Source organism: Diachasmimorpha longicaudata, chromosome 2 (genome assembly GCF_034640455.1).
Source record: "Diachasmimorpha longicaudata isolate KC_UGA_2023 chromosome 2, iyDiaLong2, whole genome shotgun sequence".
Lineage (NCBI taxonomy): Eukaryota > Metazoa > Arthropoda > Insecta > Hymenoptera > Braconidae > Diachasmimorpha > Diachasmimorpha longicaudata.
In genome coordinates this window covers 4,263,543-4,284,270 of record NC_087226.1, presented here as the reverse complement: position 1 = coordinate 4,284,270, position 20,728 = coordinate 4,263,543, and the positions used below count along the sequence as shown (strand labels likewise).

Sequence of the window (20,728 nt, the reverse complement as noted above, 5' to 3'; positions counted from 1 at the left end):
TTTTTTTTTTCTTTCCAGACATACCAGACATTCCTGAGAACATCAGAAATTTACGCGCTCTACAGGTGGCGGATTTCAGCAGTAATCCAATACCCAGGTCAGTGTTTACGAAAGATCAGTCTATAAACTTATGGATTATTCACTAGTCAGATATCATTTCAGGATTGAATACGATTGTCTATGACAGGAATAATGTAAAATAAGAGGAAATGATTTAATTCTACGAGGAGAAATATTCATTAAAAAGTAAAGAAGAGAAACGTGAACATTACATTGTCACACAGTGAGAAATATTCTGTAAAAATTATGGAACTCGTAGTTCGCTCACCGAATACGGAATCGCCTGGGAAATTTTACGCTACAGTATCGTCATTTTTCATGCTCGGTTCAGCAAAAAAAATTACAAAACTTTCCGGAAAAATTCCGTGACAGTTCCGTAAAATTCTCGACAACCGGATTTCACTCCAAAATTACGGAAAAGATACGGAATTTTTCTTGATTATTTTTTTCATCCCAATTTCAACCAATCAAATGGTGGCATTTCCCGTCACGTGGTACAAGTAAGAGAGTTTTACTTCGGATATTTTTCGGATATTTCCCTGTTTGATGCTAAGCACTGAAAATATCCGATAAACAATTTGTACGCGTTTCAAACCCCAAAACTGTCATTAGAAAAAATCAAGTTCATAGACTTTACCTCGACATGAGCAAATTTGGAGGAGAATCCTTGGACATTATTGATCAAAAAATTAATAAAAATGTTCCTAATAATACGGTGAGGACAAAAGCCACAATTTGGAAACAATTCTCTGCATTTTGTGCAGACAGAAAATATACGCTGGAGAAGCCACAACTACGAGTGAAAAACCATACTATATGACGTGAAATGCCACACATTTAATTGCTTGAAATTGGAATGAAAAAAAAATCCAGCCAAATACCCCTGGACCTTCAAAATTAATCGGATATTTTGCTCCAGTTTCCCTGGATAGCACCGATCGGGATAAGTTTCGCAGAAAAACCCTCGCATCTTCGCGCTCGGGATTTTCAACCTGAAAAACTTATCCCTCTGATTGCTACGCAATTAAACTCTCCGGAAATATCCGATAACCTTGAAGGTCGAGGGGTATTACTACTGAATATTTCTCTTCGTGCAGCTGTAAATCGAGTGGTGAAGTCAAATTCAATGAAAATTGCGAATCAGAACTGAAATTTGACGTTTCTATCACGGGAACTTTACGTGAAGGCCCATAAAAATGTCGGTGGGGGGGGGGGGGTGGACGAAGTTTTTTTTACTGGAAGAAAATGGATAAGTGGATAAACGTATCGCACATGACAAAAAACACAATTATATTTAAACTCCATTCTTGTTCCAATAACTTCAACATTTTTTTATCACACCGCCCAACATCATTTTCCTCCAACAAAGCCGACGATTAGTTTTTCCCCTCCACCTCGACGGCCCAAAAATGTCTGATGAGTCACGAGGAGGGATAGCCAGTTCGTTCGTGAAAATTGACGTATCACGAAACGTAAAAATTATCCGTTAATTCCGTAAAGAGTATTCAGCGTCCGATGATTTTGATATTTAGCGCCGCAATAAATCTGTACCTTTCAGTTGAATGTTACTGGTAGCAGAAAAACTACGGGTCTTATTCGTAGTTCTTTCGTGGTAGAACAGAAAATTACCTGACAGATTCATAATTATTCTCTTCCATTCCTGCAAAAAGTACCAATAAATAACACTCGTTTACGGTTTACGTGAACAGTTACGTAATTTTTGATGATCATTTCGATCCGTGTGGCATGCACATACCATAGTATGAGCATTGCACGTCGACTTATCATTTGTAATCTTCTGGATAAACTATTTTTAAACTTGATGTAGGTATGGGGAACCTGATTGGTAACTGAATGAATGAGAATCGAGGAAAACGATTGATTTAATTTTATTTAAAGGAGAGGGAGCAATTTTTTTCGTGTACAGAGAGGAAAAGAATATAATTTGGCTCATTATATTTTTTTTGGACAAGAAAATGGCCAAAATTCCGGCTCAATGCTCACTTTAATCTACGGGAAGAATTATGGTCCAATCAAAATTTCTTTTTCCTCGGAAAACACTCGTTTTTTTCATTTTTTTCATTACAAAATAACTAAATGGACCTTAGACACAATTTCGTCTTTATTTAAAAAAATATTAACCAAAAACCGCATGCAATTGTTGACTTCATTTCTTGATGTAACAGAAAAGAGTAACTGATTTAACCTTTCGCGGAAATAATTTCGATTCCTCGCGTCCACTGATATAATCTCGATCAATTTTCATCCGCCCTTGGCGGGTTCGATTGATCATCATTTACACGTAATGATTTGCCCTTCAAGATTAAAAACGTAGATTTAAAGATAACGCATCCGCGGTAATTAAAATTAACGGTGCACCTTCCTCGTTATTCCGAATTCTTTCCGAAACAAAAGACTTTTCTCGATTTTCCTACCTAATCAAAAATCCTATCCCAGCATTTCCTGTGACGTCACACGACCTGGAACGCAATATAAACTTCCAGTTTTACATTTGACGGTTTGGGATGTGATGTGTTTAAAACTTTTGAGGAGATTTTCATTTTAAAAAAGTTGAGGAAAATGTGCTATGAAAATTGTGTAAAAATTAAATTTTCATTCGTGAAATTCCCACGACCTAGCAGAAACACATGTTTTTAGAATTAATATTCTACCTTTGAAAGAATATCAGAGATTCATCAAAAGAAATTTTTTTTATGAATTTTCATAATCATAATCATTTTCAGTGATTTATTTATAAAAATTGAAATTAAAAAAAAATTCCTATTGATGTAAATTAATTATGAATTAATGATTAATGTATGAATTAATTATGAATTAATGATTATGAATAATTATTAATTATTTTGCTTTACGATAACAATTGGCTGTGGGCCGGAATTTCAGGGCGAAGAAATTTTAAAATAATGTTGAAATATTCATAGTTTTTAATTTTTTTTCTCATAAATATTGCTTTTGTATTCGTGAATATGTCGACAAAGCTGTATGTTTTTGCAGGCTACCGGCGGGTTTCGTGAAACTACGAAACCTTACAGTTCTTGGCCTCAATGATATGTCTCTTACGAATTTACCCCCAGACTTTGGAAGGTAAACTAAATAGAACAATATTGTCACTCAAACAAATAAAGAATGTCAATTTGAAATTTACGATTTTCTGAAGTTGAGTTCTTAAAAAATTTTTAATATCATTCTGGATCTCTTTAAAAGTCGTAAATTAAAACTTGAAAGGGTAGAGCTGATATTGGAAAATTTTTAATAAAAACTTTCAGAGCACTAAATAAATTTTAAATTGAGGCTTGACAATTCTGCAACGAAGTGGTAAACCGAGATAAGTTTATTTATCTCTCACTCAAGTTCATGAAGAATATCTATGAATCTAAGGGTGATAGCGAAATTTTTGTCATTATCTTTATTTTAGACCTCAATTAGACTGGCAAAAAGGTCATAACGAAAATTTTGCTAGCTTCCTTCGATTCTGATATATTCATCAAGAATTCAGCACTGGTGACAAGTGATTAATCTCATTTTACCACTTCGCTACTGAATTTCAATCTGACACTTACAAAATTTCAAAAAATTGTTATTTATCAAATAACCATTTACTTCAGGGAAAGTATTATTTGCTTTAATATCGTACATCTCAAGCCGATTATTATGACCAAACAATCTTGATAAGATTTGAATTATGTTAATTATATTGTTCTAAAACTTAATCACGTTATTTATGATCTTGAATGAATTTCCTCAATCATAATAGACATTAAAACATTCATCTAAATCTTCCCTTTGGAAAATCACAAATTGATAAAAATGAAAAATCACTTACGGATGTTAATGTTACCTCTATGTAATATTGCCCTCAAGATCAATAAAATTGTCATCATTGAAACCTAATTAGGCTCCTGAGTCTTCTGAGAATGACTCAATCCAATAAATGTTTTTCGAAAAATAAATACGAAAAATTTTCTCTGAGGTAAATGAATATTTGGCAAAACGATATTTTTTTTTTCTTTAATCTATTCTATAGTCTGTACGAAACTATAAAATTTACTTGGATATTCTTGATTTCTCATCATGCGAAGATTTTCAATTAATATGACTTGAAATGACATGACAGTTTAGAAGCCCTACAGTCATTGGAATTGAGAGAGAACCTGATAAAATCCTTGCCCGAATCTCTCTCACAACTATCGAAATTAGAGAGGCTGGATTTGGGTGACAATGAAATCGAAGAATTGGTAACTATCTCGTCAATAAATTTCCTCTCCAATGCACATCGATCTGATGTTAAATGTCTGATGTGATATTTTTTTTTCCAGCCGCCTCACATAGGTCAATTACCAGCTCTCCAAGAGTTGTGGCTAGATCACAATCAACTACAACACTTGCCACCTGAAATTGGTGATTTGAAGACTCTTGCATGTCTGGACGTATCTGAAAATCGTCTCGAGGATTTGCCTGAAGAAATAGGGGGTCTTGAATCACTAACTGATTTACATATATCTCAGAATGTAATTGAAAAATTACCAGATGGTCTTGGAGAGCTTAGAAAATTGACGATATTAAAAGTCGATCAAAATAGACTATCAGTATTGAATTCTTGTATTGGTAATTGTGAAAATATGCAGGAGCTTATTCTAACGGAAAATTTTTTATTTGAATTACCACTTTCCATTGGAAATTTATTGAATTTGAATAATTTAAATGTGGATCGCAACAGTTTGCAGTCATTGCCAACTGAAATAGGTAAGAATAATTATTCTGCTTTCTTTTCTACTAATTGGTGACTCGAACTAATTGCATAATTTTGTCTGGCATTATCTAGGTAATTTAACGAATTTAGGAGTTTTGTCGCTTCGGGACAACAAACTACAATATCTTCCACCGGAAGTTGGTCAATGTGCAGCATTACACGTATTGGATGTCTCTGGAAATAAGTAATCACGATAGAATTTTATCTTGAATTTGAGTTCTCTCAATTTTTTCTTTTTTTATGTTGATGAGTCGAGCAAAAGCTGAGGACAAATCAGTAGTGAAATGGTAAAACGAGATAAGTCACTTCTGATTATTCGCCGGTTTTTTCTGAATATCTCGGAATCTAGGGGAGATAGCAAAATTTTCATAAGAACCTTTTTTGTGGAGCTAAGTAAGAGCTACAATAGATGTAATGATCAAAATTCCGCTATCTCTATTACATTCAGAGATATCGCTCAAAAACTGGACTCAGAGATAAGTCAACCCATCTCGCTTTACCCCTTCGCTCCTGAAATTATCTGTTCCTGTCAGTATGATGTCTTCCAGGGTTCACTTTCCAATTGTTGATTGATTGCAATACATTCAACCATGACAGGAACGATGAAAAAAAAACAAAGTGAATACCTTGCTTAGTTTTGGAGATATCTCGAAAGAATGAGTTATAAACAAATCATCATTTCTCAAAAAGGACTTGACTGTTTGAGTTGAATCTAAGTCCAGAGTTCGCCTCAACGTTTACCTACTCTCTGACAGAATTTGACATTTTTTCGAATTTTTTTGCCCCTATATTTTTTATATTTTTAACAAAAAAATGATCTCTGATCAGGGGATTTACGCACAGAATTTTTGTATTTTTAAATTTCAGACTATTCTACATTGTTTCCAAGCTAAATTAGATTTTTTATGTGAGTCAGGATTGGATGATTGCAATGCTTTCACTCGGAACTCAAGAACATGAAATTTCCGAGAGGATTTAAATATTGAGTGAAGTTCGGTACTGAATACTTAAATTCTCTAGGAAATTCCAATGGACTGAGAAATTCTCCTCTTCCGGTTATTTAAAATTCTGAGATTCACAGAATTTTCAGTAGAATCTGACATTCCATGATTAGACATTTACAATTTATAAATTTAACAATTTGGTAACATCTCGCAGTTCAATGAACATTCAATAACAGGAAAAAATAAGGTCCGAATTGATAAAATATTCTATGAATTATTTTTCAGATTGCAGTATTTGCCATACACATTGATAAATTTGAATTTAAAAGCAGTGTGGTTGAGTGAAAATCAGGCTCAACCAATGTTGACTTTCCAAACAGATGTAGATGAGGAGACTGGCCAAGAGGTATTGACGTGTTTCCTTTTGCCTCAATTGGAGTATCATGCCAGCGGTCCACACGGTATTTATTTTACATCTTCACCAGAGCTCTCTATCCAAACAAAATGAGAAAATCGATTATTCAATTTCCAGTTATTTCGCTGTTCAATTTTATATTCTCTGTTTCATAGAACCGGGACGCTTAGGAATGTTGGCTGGTATAAAGGGAGTCGTTCCTGGCGCTGAAATGCGAGAATTAGGAAGCAGTGACGATGAAAATTGGCAGGAGAAGGAGGCATCGAGAACACACTCTGTTAAATTTACGGACGATGCACCTGAAGCAGACAAGGAGGTGAGCACTCTGCTCCTATCAACTTCATCAGACTATGCACAATCGTATTGTAGTAATTTCATTCACTGCATCTGTTGCATGAAGTGAACACATTCTTACTATTATTGAAATGAAAAAATTAGAGAAGTTGGAGAATTATTAATTAAGTTGGAATTGGTGATAAAACAAGATAAGTTAACTTGTATTTGCGTCGAGTTTTCGAGCGATATCTCCTAATCTAAGAGGGATAGCAAAATTTTTGTAATAACATTTATTGTAGTGCTTAATTTCCTCCACACAAAAGGTTCTCATAAAAATTTTGCTATTTCTCTTAGATTTCGAGATATTCATCAAAAATTGATCACCAATTATAAGTGACTTATCTCATTTTATCACTTCGCTACTGAATGCTTTCAATTTTTACCCAATACTCCAGTACAGTTGTATTTTAGAAAACCTTCCGCGAATTTATGTTAATGGTTAATTTTACTGTTATTCTATTTTCCCAACCTATAATCTCCTCGACTAATCATTAAATTTTTCATCACTAGTTTTGATTTTAATTTTTTTCCCCTCACACTCTTACTAATACTGAACTTTTGAAAGTAGTATGTTTATATTGGTTGAAAGTGCATGCCTATTGCAACGTAAGTACCCTACAATATAATTTCTTCTAAGCGATAATTAGGAAAGATTCCGGATTTTTCTGTTTAATTTGAAACAACGTTTTTTTTCAGACACCATTCGTGAGGCAGAATACTCCCCACCCAAAGGAACTAAAAGCAAAAGCCCACAAACTATTCAGTAAAGGAAAGAACGACAGCAGATCAGGCTCCACCGACGAACAGGTACGGTTACTGTACTAGTGAACGACATGTCTCCGTGAATGAACAAAATTAGTTTGATATTCGATTTTGAAAATAAATTAATGAAAAAAATAATTGAGAGCATTGAGACGCATTTTGCGAAAGTAGAACAGTTTTCATGCGCTGAAACATCGAAATTGTTATTCTAATCTCAAAAAGTGTCTTCTAAAAAAATTTTTCATTGAAAAAAATGCTAATCGTAATATTTAGGTTTCAAAAAAGCCTTCACAACGATTGAATTATTTAACATCAATTTTTTCATCGGTATAAATCAATACCAAAGTGGTAAAATACCATAAGTCACTTCTGACTATTGACCAGTTTTTTGTGAATATGTCAAAATTAAATCGAGATATCAAAATTTTCATTAGAACCTTTTTTGTGGAGCAAATTCAGAGCAACAACAAAGGTCATAACAAAAATTCCACTAACTCTCTTAGATTCGGAGATGTCGCTCGAAAACGTGACTCAGATGAGTCAACTTATCTTGTTCTATCACTTCGATACTGACATGATTCATTCATCAAAAATTTTATTCATTCACTGGTGTTTTTGTCATTTTCATCTGTCCTAATATTTTTTTCTATTATCTAATCTCATATTTTCTGATTCAATTATTTTTTCATATTCAGTCTATAGATTAAACTAATGAATCAAATTGAACTAAAAATGGTGCTTAATGATGACTTTGAAAATAACGAATCGCTTAGTTGTTCATTCAATGGTAGTTATTCTACTTTGAAATTGAATTACCAAACCTCGAAAATCTACTAAAACAAACTTCATTAACCACTTTCCCATGTCCAATCAACGTTCATTGAAAATTTCAAACTTCAACCTTAACAGGATGTGTCACAAACATTTGGTATTGATAAAACTGAGTTTGACAATCCACATGAGGAGTCTCAGAATACTGGAGAACAACCAGAGCCAGCATATCATAATACTACGCACGAGGAAGTTACGGCCTCTCAAACGGAAACTGTGAACGATGGCTCAGTAGAGCACATACCTGATGAGAGAGATCAAACGCCTTCTCAACCGACGCCAGAGCCACAATTTCACACATCAGTAAGTTTCATGGATATAAATAACATTAATAACAATCAATGAAATAACTATTTTATCACTTAAACAATTTGAGTAATGGCAGTGCATTATCGTCTGAGTCAGTTGAAAGGAACAAGCGATTCGTGGATGAAGGAGGCATTTACGATTTCAATTGGTATTTAAATTAGTACGTTCGGTGGTCCCACTGAAGGCGATCCAATTTCTCTAATGTTCACATCAACTTTTGGATGGGGAATGACAGAGAATTTTATGATAGGAACTTGCATGAAGCTTCATTCTTCCTAATTCTTCTATTCACACATTAGTCATAATCGGGACAGAAGAAGCTAATGAAGTCCAGTATTTCACTCATTTTTCAATTCTCGAATTGAAGGTGCAAGTTGTTTAGGATGTTATGAAACGTGAAAACTGGTACATTGGACGATTAGTCCGTAAAGTAGTACTTGCCGGACGATGTGCGATCGCCTGCACGAGTGGACGACGAAGCGACGAGGGATTAGTGTCCACAGAAAACAAAAAAAGCGATGACTGTGAAAAAAGTTCACTTATATATCAGGGGATAAATAGAGAAAAATTAATCAGTGATGAAATTTCGGAATGTTAAAGATCGCAGGACAATTCACAAATGGGGTCCATGAGCAAAGCCCCACCGGGGGGCAGAAGCCCCTTCCCCTTAAACGAAAATTAATGACTGACAAAATAATTCAATAGATTGATGGAGAATCTCATTGAATTAACTGATTGATTTTTCATTACAATGGAATGATAGTCAAATGAATGTGCCCAATGGGGAAAATACCATCGTCAATAATGTGACAAATGGTGTGTAAAATAAAAAGTATACGTAAAGTACTTACTTTACGCAGACGTTTTCACTTTACGCACAATTTCAGAACAAATTCTTAAAAGTACTACTTTACATGGAAAGAAATTTTGGATAAAAATTAGACCCCTAGAGCGTGAAACGTGTGACGAAATTACAATCAATCACTTTTTAGTTCAAGTTTTGTTGGAAAAATTAGACTTGAGAGGATAATTTTTGGGATAAAACTGACCTTTGTCTCGTTCCCTAAAAAGGTCTAATTTTTACTTAAAATTTCTTTCGGTGTAATAATAAATTTGAAAAACTGATATTAGTGACAATCACTCCTTTATCGGCTCTATCGGAGCTTTTTAGTACCTTTGTGACGTCATTACCCATTGCAAACCATTTGAAATATTCACTCTTTGACGGTTAGTGGCGAATTTAGCAGCGAAATGGTAAAATGAGGCAATTGGACTCATCTCCGACTTGCGTTTTTGAGTAATATCTCTAAACCGAAGACAGATAGTGCAATTTTCGTCATAACATTTGTTGTAATACTCAATTTTCTCTACAACAAGTGGTATGACAACAATTTTGCTATCTCCCCTAGATTCCGAGATATTTATCAAAAACCGGTCGATAGTCAAAAGTGACTTATTTCGGTTTATCACTTTGGTACTGAATTGGTGTGCAATACTTTCAATATTTATAAATAAATAATTAATCATTCAAAGGCTGTGGTGGATATTAGAAAATTGAATTAATTCATGCAAGTTCTCTATTGTGATTTGCAAAACTAATGTTGTGGAGATTGATGACTCACGATGACTCTCACATTTCTTTCCAAAACTTTTCATAACTTTCCGGATAGATGAATATAAAAAATTATATGAATAAATGCATAATTGGCGACGAGTGAGGAAAATCAATTCGGTCAAGGGTGAATCAATCACGAGGAAATAAATAATATTGACGAGTGAAAAGAATAAAGCACCAGCGGGGAAATATGAAAATCCTGTTTCAGGATGCTGAGATGAAGGAATCAGTGTTGGAATTCCGTGGTAGGGATGATGATGATTCTCAGTGCGACGATACGCAGAGACACGTTGAATTTACAATATCGGAAGAAGCTGATTGTGAGGTTGGGGGTGAAACGGGTAAGCCGAACAGGCTACATCGCCGTGACACCCCTCACCATCTGAAAAACAAACGAGTACATGATACAATTGACAAGGATAAAGTTGCATCAATCATCGCACAGGTCAGCCATTTGATAAAAAAGCATTTGAGAGGTTTCATCATTTTGTTGTTTAATCATCGAAGGGAATTATTGGAAATTTTTAACTGCATTGGAGGAGTTATAGAATTTTTTTCAATGCATCGATGCCTGCCAATCAGTGAACACACGATTAATTAACCTGTACTGAAGTGGTAAAATGAGATAAGTCACTTGTGACAATTGACCAGTTTTTGATGAATATCTCTAGGGGATGAATCTAGGGGAGATAGCACAATTTTCATTCAGACCTTTTTTGTGGAGCGAAGTGAGAGCTACAACAAATGTCATTATAAAAATTTCGTTATCTCTCTCAGATTCGGAGACATTGATGAAAAACTCGACTCAATGTCAAGTTAACTTATCTAGATTTACCACTTCGCTACTGAAATGGCACTTGTTTGTGTTAATAACTTCGTTTTTTGGTAATGTTACTAATTAATGCTTATGAGGTTCTGGTTGTTGTTCTTTTAGAGGAAATGTAAACATTTTGGGAATGTGCGTAGTCACTAAATGCCGTCTCTTTTGGATACTTTGAGTATTTTCAATCACAACTAATGTAGCTTTTATCAATGGTCTTTGTTCATTTTTTTTCATGCTTTGCAATAATCTTTAGATTTTCGTCTGAAATTTCATCGTCGTTATTTCTCATCTTCTCGTAATGATTCGTTATTTATGTGAATAACATTACTGTTTTTATGTTCCTCACTGGTGGTTTTTGCTTTTATGGAAAGATGGGCTAGTCATCAAATAGAAATTATTTCATGAGTTATTATGGTTACACTCGATAAACATTTTTTTTTATATTTTTCCTGGTGTCTCATCAATGAGAATCGCTTATTCAATCATCATTCACTCAGGTTCTTTGGAGAATAACTCTGTAGACTAAGGTTTTTCCGGCTTCGTTTTGCTGTTTATATAGATGTCAAGTTATTCAGGTGGAATTTTACTGTTATACCAACTGTATCACGTCTATAAAACTCATTGATTGTAGTGAATCGACCAGGTTTCGTGCGAATAAGATTGAGGCAACAAAAAGTTTTAGTGTCAGGAAATTGGCGAGTCCTATGATCTTCTCAGAAATAAATAAAGTTTCTGGTTTTTAGAGTAGACGATATGACATTCAGGAACAAAGTTGTAAAATATTTCCCATTATTCAGTTCGGGAGCAATAAAAGTCGCGAAGGGAATGAAAAAAACTTTGTTTTTCTCACTTTGTGCGAAACAGCAAATTTTTGGGCCCGGGAAGTTCTTTATTTCATGAAAAGTGCACTTGTCATGTTGGAATCGGAAACTAGTAATAATAATAAAATTTTCATGGACTTGTAGCGAAATATATCAGTAGGGGAGTGGTAAAACGAGATAAGTCACGTTTGGCCATTGATCAATTGTTGATTAATATCTCGAAATGTAGGGGAAATACAAAATTTTTTACTAGAAACTTTCTTGTGGAGAAAATTGAGTACTGCAATAAATATTATTACAAAAATTGGGCCATCTCTCCTAGAATTAGAGATATTGCTCAAAAATTAAACTTAGAGATTAGTCAATTTATCTCGTGTTACCACTTCGCTGCTGATATAGTACGACGAGACATCGATATGTTTTGCGTTCTTAAAAAAAAAGTACACAAATGAATGAAGAAATATGGAATATTTTCGCAAAGAAATGTTGATAAAAATACCTCCATAGATAAGAAACAGGAAGACGGATAGAAAGTTATTAATCACAATAATTATTAATTGTCGATCAACTTTATGATAAAGAATTAAAAATTATCTTTCTAGGACCATTGAGACTTTGCAATTCGCAAATCAAGTTTCTGCTGAATTGAAAAAAAATAAGCCATTATAAACTCAAAAATAATTATAACAATCCTTAATTGTCGACGAACTTTATGGGAAAGGAATGCTTTTTCTTGATTTTCTGTACAAATTATTTTCGATTAAATATTCGAATGGATCATTCAGAAAAAATCTAATTGAATTTTACATAAAAATTGCTACTTTTTCAATAAAATTTTTAATACTTCATAGGACGCTTGATATTCCATATCTCTCATAAAAACCAGAAACTTTTTTGTCTGCGTAATGTTTTGAAAAAAAAAATGATTTTACACTCCTTGAATCTATCATTCATACATCACTGGACGATTCACCCTTTTCCATACATTAATTGTTCCTCTAAAATCGTATATTTGTGTAATAAAAAAATTGATTATGTATTTCTGTGCAGGCACTGATGAAGAAAAGTGAGGATACGTCAGCTTCAGTCAGTCTTCCAATAGAATCCATCGATAATTATGATATGCACAGTCAAGGTGAGTCCTCCAATGGATTGAAGAACAATTTTGTAATTGAATTAGGGTGATATTAGCGTCTAATATGGATATTCATCGATGAAATTAACTGCTAACCTATATTTTTTATTTTCATTCAGTTCACTTTAAAAGGGGAGATGATAAGATACGATTACGTTACTCATTCCTTATCAGTGATGCATTATCTTTAATCCATAATGGCACTGCCTATCTTCTATAGTATGTCTCTACATTCACCCCGATTGTATTCGGTTTTTAAAATATCAGTGAAGCCTTGTTAGTGATTTTTCTGATTAGAACTTCCTTTTCGTGAAAATGTCCAAAAGATTTAGAGTTTTTGTGAGGAATAGACATAAAAAAAGAGGTGATAATCAAATGACGAATCATTTACGACTTAATTACGATAGATGAATTCCGTTGATGTTGATTTTACCTGGAGTGATTTTTCAATGTCGATAATTTCGTTGATTTTTTGACAATATGTTAATATCTTTGTTATTATTTTACTGAAGGAGCTACGTCAGATGTTGAACCAACGTTGGAGGTGCGCGAAGAGCAGTATGAAATTCATATAGAAAGAACAACTGGAGGCTTGGGATTATCAATAGCTGGAGGAATTGGATCGACGCCGTTCAAAGGCGATGATGAAGGAATTTTTATTTCAAGAGTTACCGAAGGTAAGTAGATTCGCATGTTTTGTTTTTTACTCATTTTTTTTTCATTGAAGCATAGATATCTACTTACTTCCTTTCGAACGTTATCTAGAGGATTGTTTATTGGTTTTTTGTTATCTGTAAAACTGTGAAGTTTTAAATTGCTTTTTCAATCGCTGGGAGATTCCCAAAAAATATAATTTTTTCTTTTAGTAGAAAAAAATTGCGACTTTTTTCAAGGCGTCTTTTTAATAATAAATATTCATTCATTATTCCATCATAAAAATGGGTTTGGAAAAATCAGGAAATTTTTTAGTCTGTTCAAACGATCTTTTTTTGATGAATAATCTCGCTTTTCTCTTTATTAATTTATTCATCAATATTTATTGAGGGTTCTTCAAAGATGCCCCTTTTTCTCTAGTTTAAAATAAATATAACTCTCAAAGTTTTTGGGATCTCGTAGTGATAGTAAGTCATTTTAAGGTCCAGGTGGGTAGACTGAATTATGCGAAATAGATAGTTTTTGTTTTTTATTTTTTATCTGAAATTTTGGCATAGTTCTGCATAAAGCAGAGATGCACTAAAAAAATAAATAAATCTGTGCTGAAAAAGAAGTAAAAAAAATGAACAGATAGAGTCCCTGTTTTTTAATTCAGATGTCAAGATAATTGTAACAAAGCAAAAGTCAGGAATGCTTCATTTGGGGAGAAAGGAGGAGAGGAGAGGGCTATAAAAGTACATGATCTCCTTGGGGGGTCATGGCGAATTACCATGAAAAATCTTTTTCTGAAAAATTTCTATTATTTTTAGATTTTTTTAAATTACAAGAGTTTTGCCAGGCAATGCACAGAACCCTGGTCTAGTTAATGAACTATTAATATCTAAATTTTTTTGGGGTTTCACAGTGATTCCTCACAACTTTGTCTATAGAAACTTCAAACTAAAAATAAGTTCACGTTCCATAAAAAAGAAAATGAAAAATTACCTGACAACCTCACTTGTAATTCGTTAAATGGCGGAGGAAATGTTGTTTCAGTATTAAAATGACTTGAACCACTGCTTCTCATATTTTTTAAACATTCTGGGACAATAAACCACGCTTGAAATTTTTTAATTAACTCAAACTTTTATGTCTTCCCACTGAATCCATATTTTCCTTTGTTGACATCAGGTGGTCCCGCAGATTTAGCTGGTTTACGAGTAGGTGACAAAGTTATCTCGGTAAATGGAGTTTCAGTAGTTGATGTAGACCACTATGATGCAGTTGAAGTTTTAAAGGCATGTGGTCGTGTACTCATACTTGTTATTCTCAGAGAAGTTACGCGGATAGTACCACCATCAGAGGTAAATATTCATGAGATGGCAGGGAAATTGCTCAAAACCAAAGACAATGGTTTGTGGAATTAATTTATTAATTGGATTTTCTTTAATTGTTATAAGCTATCAACGAGGAAAGACTCATTATGCTCGAGCTTAAGTACAAGTCGTGCACCGAGTGCTACATCGTATGTTTCTTCAACAGCTATGTCACATAATCTTGAAAATGGCGATAGTCTCCCTCGCGATGGAAACAAAGTAAGTCCACAATTGTCAGTTGTATCATTATTATAATTATGAAAGAAAAATTTTACCCCAAAGTTCTATTACCCTTTTCTGATTTTTTGGAGGTAATTGAAAATTCCCCCAAAATTTTGACAGTAAAAAACGAAATTGATACATTAAAAAAAATGATGAAGAAATAAGAAGTGTTTTGAAATTTTTGGGTCACAAAATTTTGTGGATAAATTCCTAGACTCAAGTTTTCTGAAAATTTTGTTTCATTTCTGTAATAAAAAAGAAGATTGACGAAGTAGTAAAAGCTCGGGAAATTAATGCTGTGAAATGTTAAGCTATAATTCCATCAAATATTTTTAATTTTTTTAAGGGTTCGAATCTTTTTAATAGAATAGTTTTAATGGAATAATGACCCGGGTTCAACGAAATATTTCGTTATCTTCGCTCTATCGGGAACCCAGTGTGAAAATGAAGAGTTGAAACATTGAAACAATAGAATTCTACTTTCATACGAAAGAATGTGCATCCAACAAAATATATTTCGTTGAATCTACGATATTTTTTTCTCAGTGCGTCTTTCACGGAACGAGAATGATCTATTTCCCACGACTAGTTTTGAAATCTACCATTTCCTGTCATAATATTTAAAGTGCTTAGAGAACTAGTTGAGATGTACATTCTGTTTTCACAGGTCAAAAAAATTCCCGAACCCTTGCCGGTTATGAGAACAGAAGAGCCATTAGTACCAGTTCTCGTTCACACAACTTTAATTCGAGATCAAAATGGATTGGGATTCAGCATCGCCGGGGGGAAAGGTTCGCAACCCGCTAAAGATAATACAGATGTAAGTTCACTATTTTCAGTATTTTTAAATTCACTGCAGCTGTTACAGATAACAGATATTTAATAAATGTTTATAGGTAATATGATACCATTTCTTCGTGTGTGAAACCAAGTATTTCAACAGTTTATTCTGTTTTTTCGTGGAGTTGAACGTAATTTTAGCATGAAACTATTAGAAATTTGTATGAGTTGAGTTTAATTTGGGTATGCGTTATCAAATAACATGCAAAGAACCCATATTTTTATGAATATTACGTCTACTTACAATAGCAAACAACTATTGTACGAGGAACACAACAAAAGTGAATTTGTAGTTGATCAAAGAGGGTAATCACTCGTCAAAAATTTCTACATTAAAACAAGATGCCAAGTTTTGGAAATTGTTATTTCTGTTTGAAAATCTGAACACTTTTTCAGTCTTTCAGAGATTTACATTAATTTCACGGAATTAGATAGGAACAATTAACTAACAAATGTAGAAAAATTGTTACATTGTTCGACCGAAAAACCAATAGAATTCGATTTTTTGATACAACTTATTCTGTTGAAATATTTTCTATAATTTTTTTGGTTAATTTTTTTTCCTCTCATGCTCATATATCCGTTTGGGTTTTTTTCTCTGTTCCCCATTCCATCTTCACCCTCCTTTATACTTCATTCGCCATGGGCCAATGATAAAGCTCACGCTGAGGGAAAACGTTCTTCCACTTTCATGAAAGTCCCATTCGACAATGAAATCGCGAAATGAGAGACGTCGGACTATAAATTAAATTAAAATAATTAAAATATATAAAAGTCCGATAAAATCCATATTTAAATTCCAAATTTTCATGTATAATAACAGCAATAGTTTTACATTATACACATTGTCATATACATATAACCAGCACTAGTTTTTTTGTATTCTTACGTTGAAATTTTTTGGCTCATGAAAAACGGAATTTGTTTGAAATGCTGTCTAAACGTAGTTCGTGAATGATTACCTTCCTGGTCAGTTGAATATTCAATTGCGGAAAAATTTCAAATGTTAACGTTTATATTTCAGGCGATCTTCATTTCGAGGATAACTGACGGTGGAGTAGCCCAGAAAGACGGAAAATTACTTGTAGGTGACAAAGTGATATCGGTAAGAAATTTTTCATAAACAAAGGAATATATGCATGAGCTACAAACGAGAACAGAAAACTTCATAATTGATATGAATACCATAAATCGTATTATTAAGGGTTTTTTCCGGGAAATCTATAGGAGCGTTTTTTTTATTTGGATTGTCTTAGGATATATGTTGACCGTAGCTCCTTAATGACTTAAATCAACATTTTTTTCTGCGCCAGAATTCATCCTTCAGTAGTAAAGTGGTAGAACTCATCTCTGACCCTTATTCCATCGCTATATCTCTGAACGTAAGAAAGATAGCGAAATTTGAGCCATGACATTTATTGTAGCATTCACTTAGCCCCACAAAAAATGTTATAACAAAAATTGTGATGTCTTTCCCAGATTACGAGAAATTCAGCACAAACTGATCGATAGTAAAAAGTCAATTATCTCGTTTTACCACAGCGATACTCATTTTACAAATTTCATACATATTTTTTCACTATAAATCTATTTTTACTAAAGATATATTTATTATAAAATATATTTTGTTACATATAAATATTATAAATTTTTTTTATCACTACTTTATGCTAAACGAAATATCTCTATTTCATTCCCTTCGTATTGCAGATAAACGGAGTTGAAATGACAGGAGCCCGTCACGAGCAAGCAGTGGCAATGTTAACTGGTTTGGAAAGATTCGTTCGACTGGTAGTCGAACGTGAAATACCCTTTTCCCAGGCGAATTCAGCCCTGCAATTAACCCCATCTGAAAAATCCCCCCGACTAATAGGTGGACCAAAACCGTACACTGGTTTATACTCAGCAAATAGCTACATGGCCAACAGGCCAGGTTACACTGGCTACCGTCGATCGATGGACGCTGACAAAGCTCTATCTCCAAGTCCAACGTCGAATATATCACCCCCAACGCCAACACCAGCACCAATGGGACCCAAAGGCGAACCAGTGAATGGGGTTCCCAAGATGAATGGCTTATCGGATAACCCAAAAACTACAAATCCCTATCCCCAGCCAGCCCCGAGGCAGAGTGTTGGACAGCAACAGCAACAGCAACAAGCACAGCAGCAGCAACAGCAACAGTCGCCACCTGGGGATAGAGCAACGTCACCGCAGGAAGATATACAGGTACCGAAGCCAATCACCAATGAGGAATTTCAGGCCATGATTCCCGCTCACTTCCTACGACCTCCGACCTCCTCGCCCTCGCCAGACTCCCAGCAAGGTCCTGTCGTCACTGTTACTATCAAGCAGCCTGATCATCTTCCTGGTGATGTTAATTTCCCACCAGCGCCTACAACACTTGGTAAAGTTACCGAGGTCATCACTAAAAGTACACTCACCGAGACTGTCGTCACACGTGTCACTGACAATCATCTGGTACTACCGGTTATCATTGAGGTATGTCACACCTCGTAGAACACTCGGTTTTAGTTGCAATTGTCCGACTGTAGATTATTTGCCACTTCTACTGTAGTACAGTTAATTTGGTAGTTGGAATCTCAATTGTCTGTGCTGAATTGATCGCTACAGACATTATCATGAATAACTTATTGGTAAGCAGGAGGTTAAAGTATTTCAGAAAATACTGTTAATTAATGGAAGAACACATTAAATTTTCACCAGAACCGTGCAGATCTCATGTCATGTGATTCCTGTCGAGAAAATAAAAATCACAAGATATAGAATTGAAAATATTCTGCAAAAACTGAGCAAAAAAGGAGGTTGCAGTATAAATAGTTTATTTGGTATTAATTTTAGCGAATAAAGTAATAAATTTTGTTGATTAAACGAATTTCGTCGTCTTCAGAAAGTTTTTCGGGACATTCAGGGTATCAAATCTTTAAAAATCCATTGTAAATCAACGGTTTATTTTAGATCATCATTTATCGATCATTTTTTGTTGAGTATTTTCTATTCTATATTCAGATATTTTTATTTTTTATGAGATTTGTGTAACGAATGTTTCGAGCTCCTTTGGCATCAACCTCGAAAATTTCATATTTTTCATTAATTAACAATATTGACGCAACTCGTTGATCTCCTAATTTTGATATGTTGTTCAGGAGAATTGCCCGAATTTTTTATGGCATTTATTCAGCGCAGACTATTTGAAGACCTCACAGGTACAAACAATTTCTAATTTGACTGCACTATCAGTTCTTTTAGTTGACTAGTTTTTTTTAGCAATGATTAGATGCTTTTTATCATTCACGCTGACACATTTTTGTCTCACTTTTTACCGATTCAATCGATTTGAATCCATTCAATATTGCTTGGTTGATAAATCGGATTATTAAGAATGGATATCATCTCTTCCGGTTACCAAAATTGTTTTTTTTTCAACCCAAACTTATGAGTTTTTTTCATTTCATGACTTTTTCAATTAAAAAATCAATAGCTGATTTCAATGCACCTTTCCTTCTTCTTGATCCTCTGGATTTACTTACTTTACCTATGATTACTTAACTTATGAGGAGAATTCGGCAATCACGGAGATAACAGTAAACAGTAAAATTATTAATAATAATGGGAAAAAAAAGTACAATTTTCTGTGACAATCTTCCCTTTAATTCGTAAACACTTCCGAAGGCTTCCGTTTAACTTTCGAAGTTCCAACTGTTTCGTAAAGACATCCACATTCGTGTTAAAAACTAATCAGTATTCATTCACGTCAAGATTTATCCAATGGCACTACGACAGAGGTGAGTACCCACTATCCATCAGATGACACGTTTGCGCAAGTTGATCGAGAGGATATTCCCTAGAACGTAATAGCTACAAGTAACAAAACCCTCCTTTCCTCCACTCTTCTTTAATATTCCTCAGACTTTTCCTCCTGAAATGGGCCATCACTGCTTGCGTTATATTTCAATCTTCTATTATGGCTGGTTCCCATGGAATAATAATATACAATATACTGTTTGTAGGATGTCGTGCTTTTGAAAGAGGGATCTCTTGGATTCAGCATCATCGGTGGAACTGATCATTCCTGTACGCCTTTCGGATCAACAGAGCCCGGTATTTTTGTTTCCCATGTGAGTATTTTTCTATTACATATTTTTCCATCCATTCAATCTATTCATACCTCCATTCTTAAGTTTATTGAGGCAACTGACAGTCTCGGTAAAAATTTTATTGAATACACTAAGAGAAAAACATCATTGATTTAACGGAATATATCTTGTTGGGTGCGTATTCTTTCGTATAAAAATATAATTCTATTGTTTCACCGTTTTAATTCTTCATTCCCACAGTAGGTTCTCAATAGAGGGTAGATAATTAAATATTCCGTTAAAAATGGATCATTATTGCCTTATTGCGTGTGATTCTATTGATTTCGTCTACAATACGTGTTCGAATCAACGAAAAACGATACGTTCAAATAACTATTAAAATTTGATGAAATATTCAGGGAATACGAACGAATATACGATACATTCGAATCCTCATTTAATCAACGCAGGAGGTTCACGTTTAGAGCCCTCAGAATTAACGATTGAAAAGTTCCGACACATTTCGTTACCTCAATAAATTATTCCATTGGCACTCTCAAACAAGACCGAGTGGTTGAGTCAACAAATAATCGTTCTGTTTTACTAATTTATTTTCTCTCAGTGTAGGATTGAATAGAACTCCCTTGACTGTAAAGAGAATCATCGAAGAGTATTCATCAGAAACCAATTGAATTGTTCTTCAACAATTGTAGAAATCTTCCCCTAATTTTGCTAAAA

The 20,728-nt window shown here is 34.0% G+C and overlaps 1 protein-coding gene across 6 annotated transcripts in view; it reads left to right on the top strand.

Annotated features, from left to right (window-relative positions):
• The window catches only part of LOC135172882 (protein lap4-like), a 74,332-nt gene that overhangs the window by 30,217 nt on the left and 23,387 nt on the right, over positions 1 to 20,728 (top strand). For 4 of the 6 annotated variants that reach the window (XR_010301189.1, XM_064139362.1, XM_064139363.1 and 1 more), the window contains exons 3-20: positions 19 to 97; positions 3,076 to 3,165; positions 4,196 to 4,316; positions 4,398 to 4,824; positions 4,904 to 5,015; positions 6,061 to 6,236; positions 6,346 to 6,506; positions 7,223 to 7,333; positions 8,198 to 8,422; positions 10,252 to 10,488; positions 12,738 to 12,822; positions 13,335 to 13,499; positions 14,647 to 14,819; positions 14,916 to 15,050; positions 15,721 to 15,873; positions 16,918 to 16,998; positions 17,604 to 18,395; positions 19,925 to 20,032. Coding sequence is in view for 5 of the 6 variants with exons in the window: in XM_064139362.1 (XP_063995432.1) it covers positions 19 to 97; positions 3,076 to 3,165; positions 4,196 to 4,316; positions 4,398 to 4,824; positions 4,904 to 5,015; positions 6,061 to 6,236; positions 6,346 to 6,506; positions 7,223 to 7,333; positions 8,198 to 8,422; positions 10,252 to 10,488; positions 12,738 to 12,822; positions 13,335 to 13,499; positions 14,647 to 14,819; positions 14,916 to 15,050; positions 15,721 to 15,873; positions 16,918 to 16,998; positions 17,604 to 18,395; positions 19,925 to 20,032 (3,431 nt within the window). In the remaining variant the exon portion in view is untranslated. The remainder of the gene's footprint in view (positions 1 to 18; positions 98 to 3,075; positions 3,166 to 4,195; positions 4,317 to 4,397; positions 4,825 to 4,903; positions 5,016 to 6,060; positions 6,237 to 6,345; positions 6,507 to 7,222; positions 7,334 to 8,197; positions 8,423 to 10,251; positions 10,489 to 12,737; positions 12,823 to 13,334; positions 13,500 to 14,646; positions 14,820 to 14,915; positions 15,051 to 15,720; positions 15,874 to 16,917; positions 16,999 to 17,603; positions 18,396 to 19,924; positions 20,033 to 20,728) is intronic. The other 2 variants (XM_064139365.1, XM_064139364.1) reach the window with 2 other exon arrangements.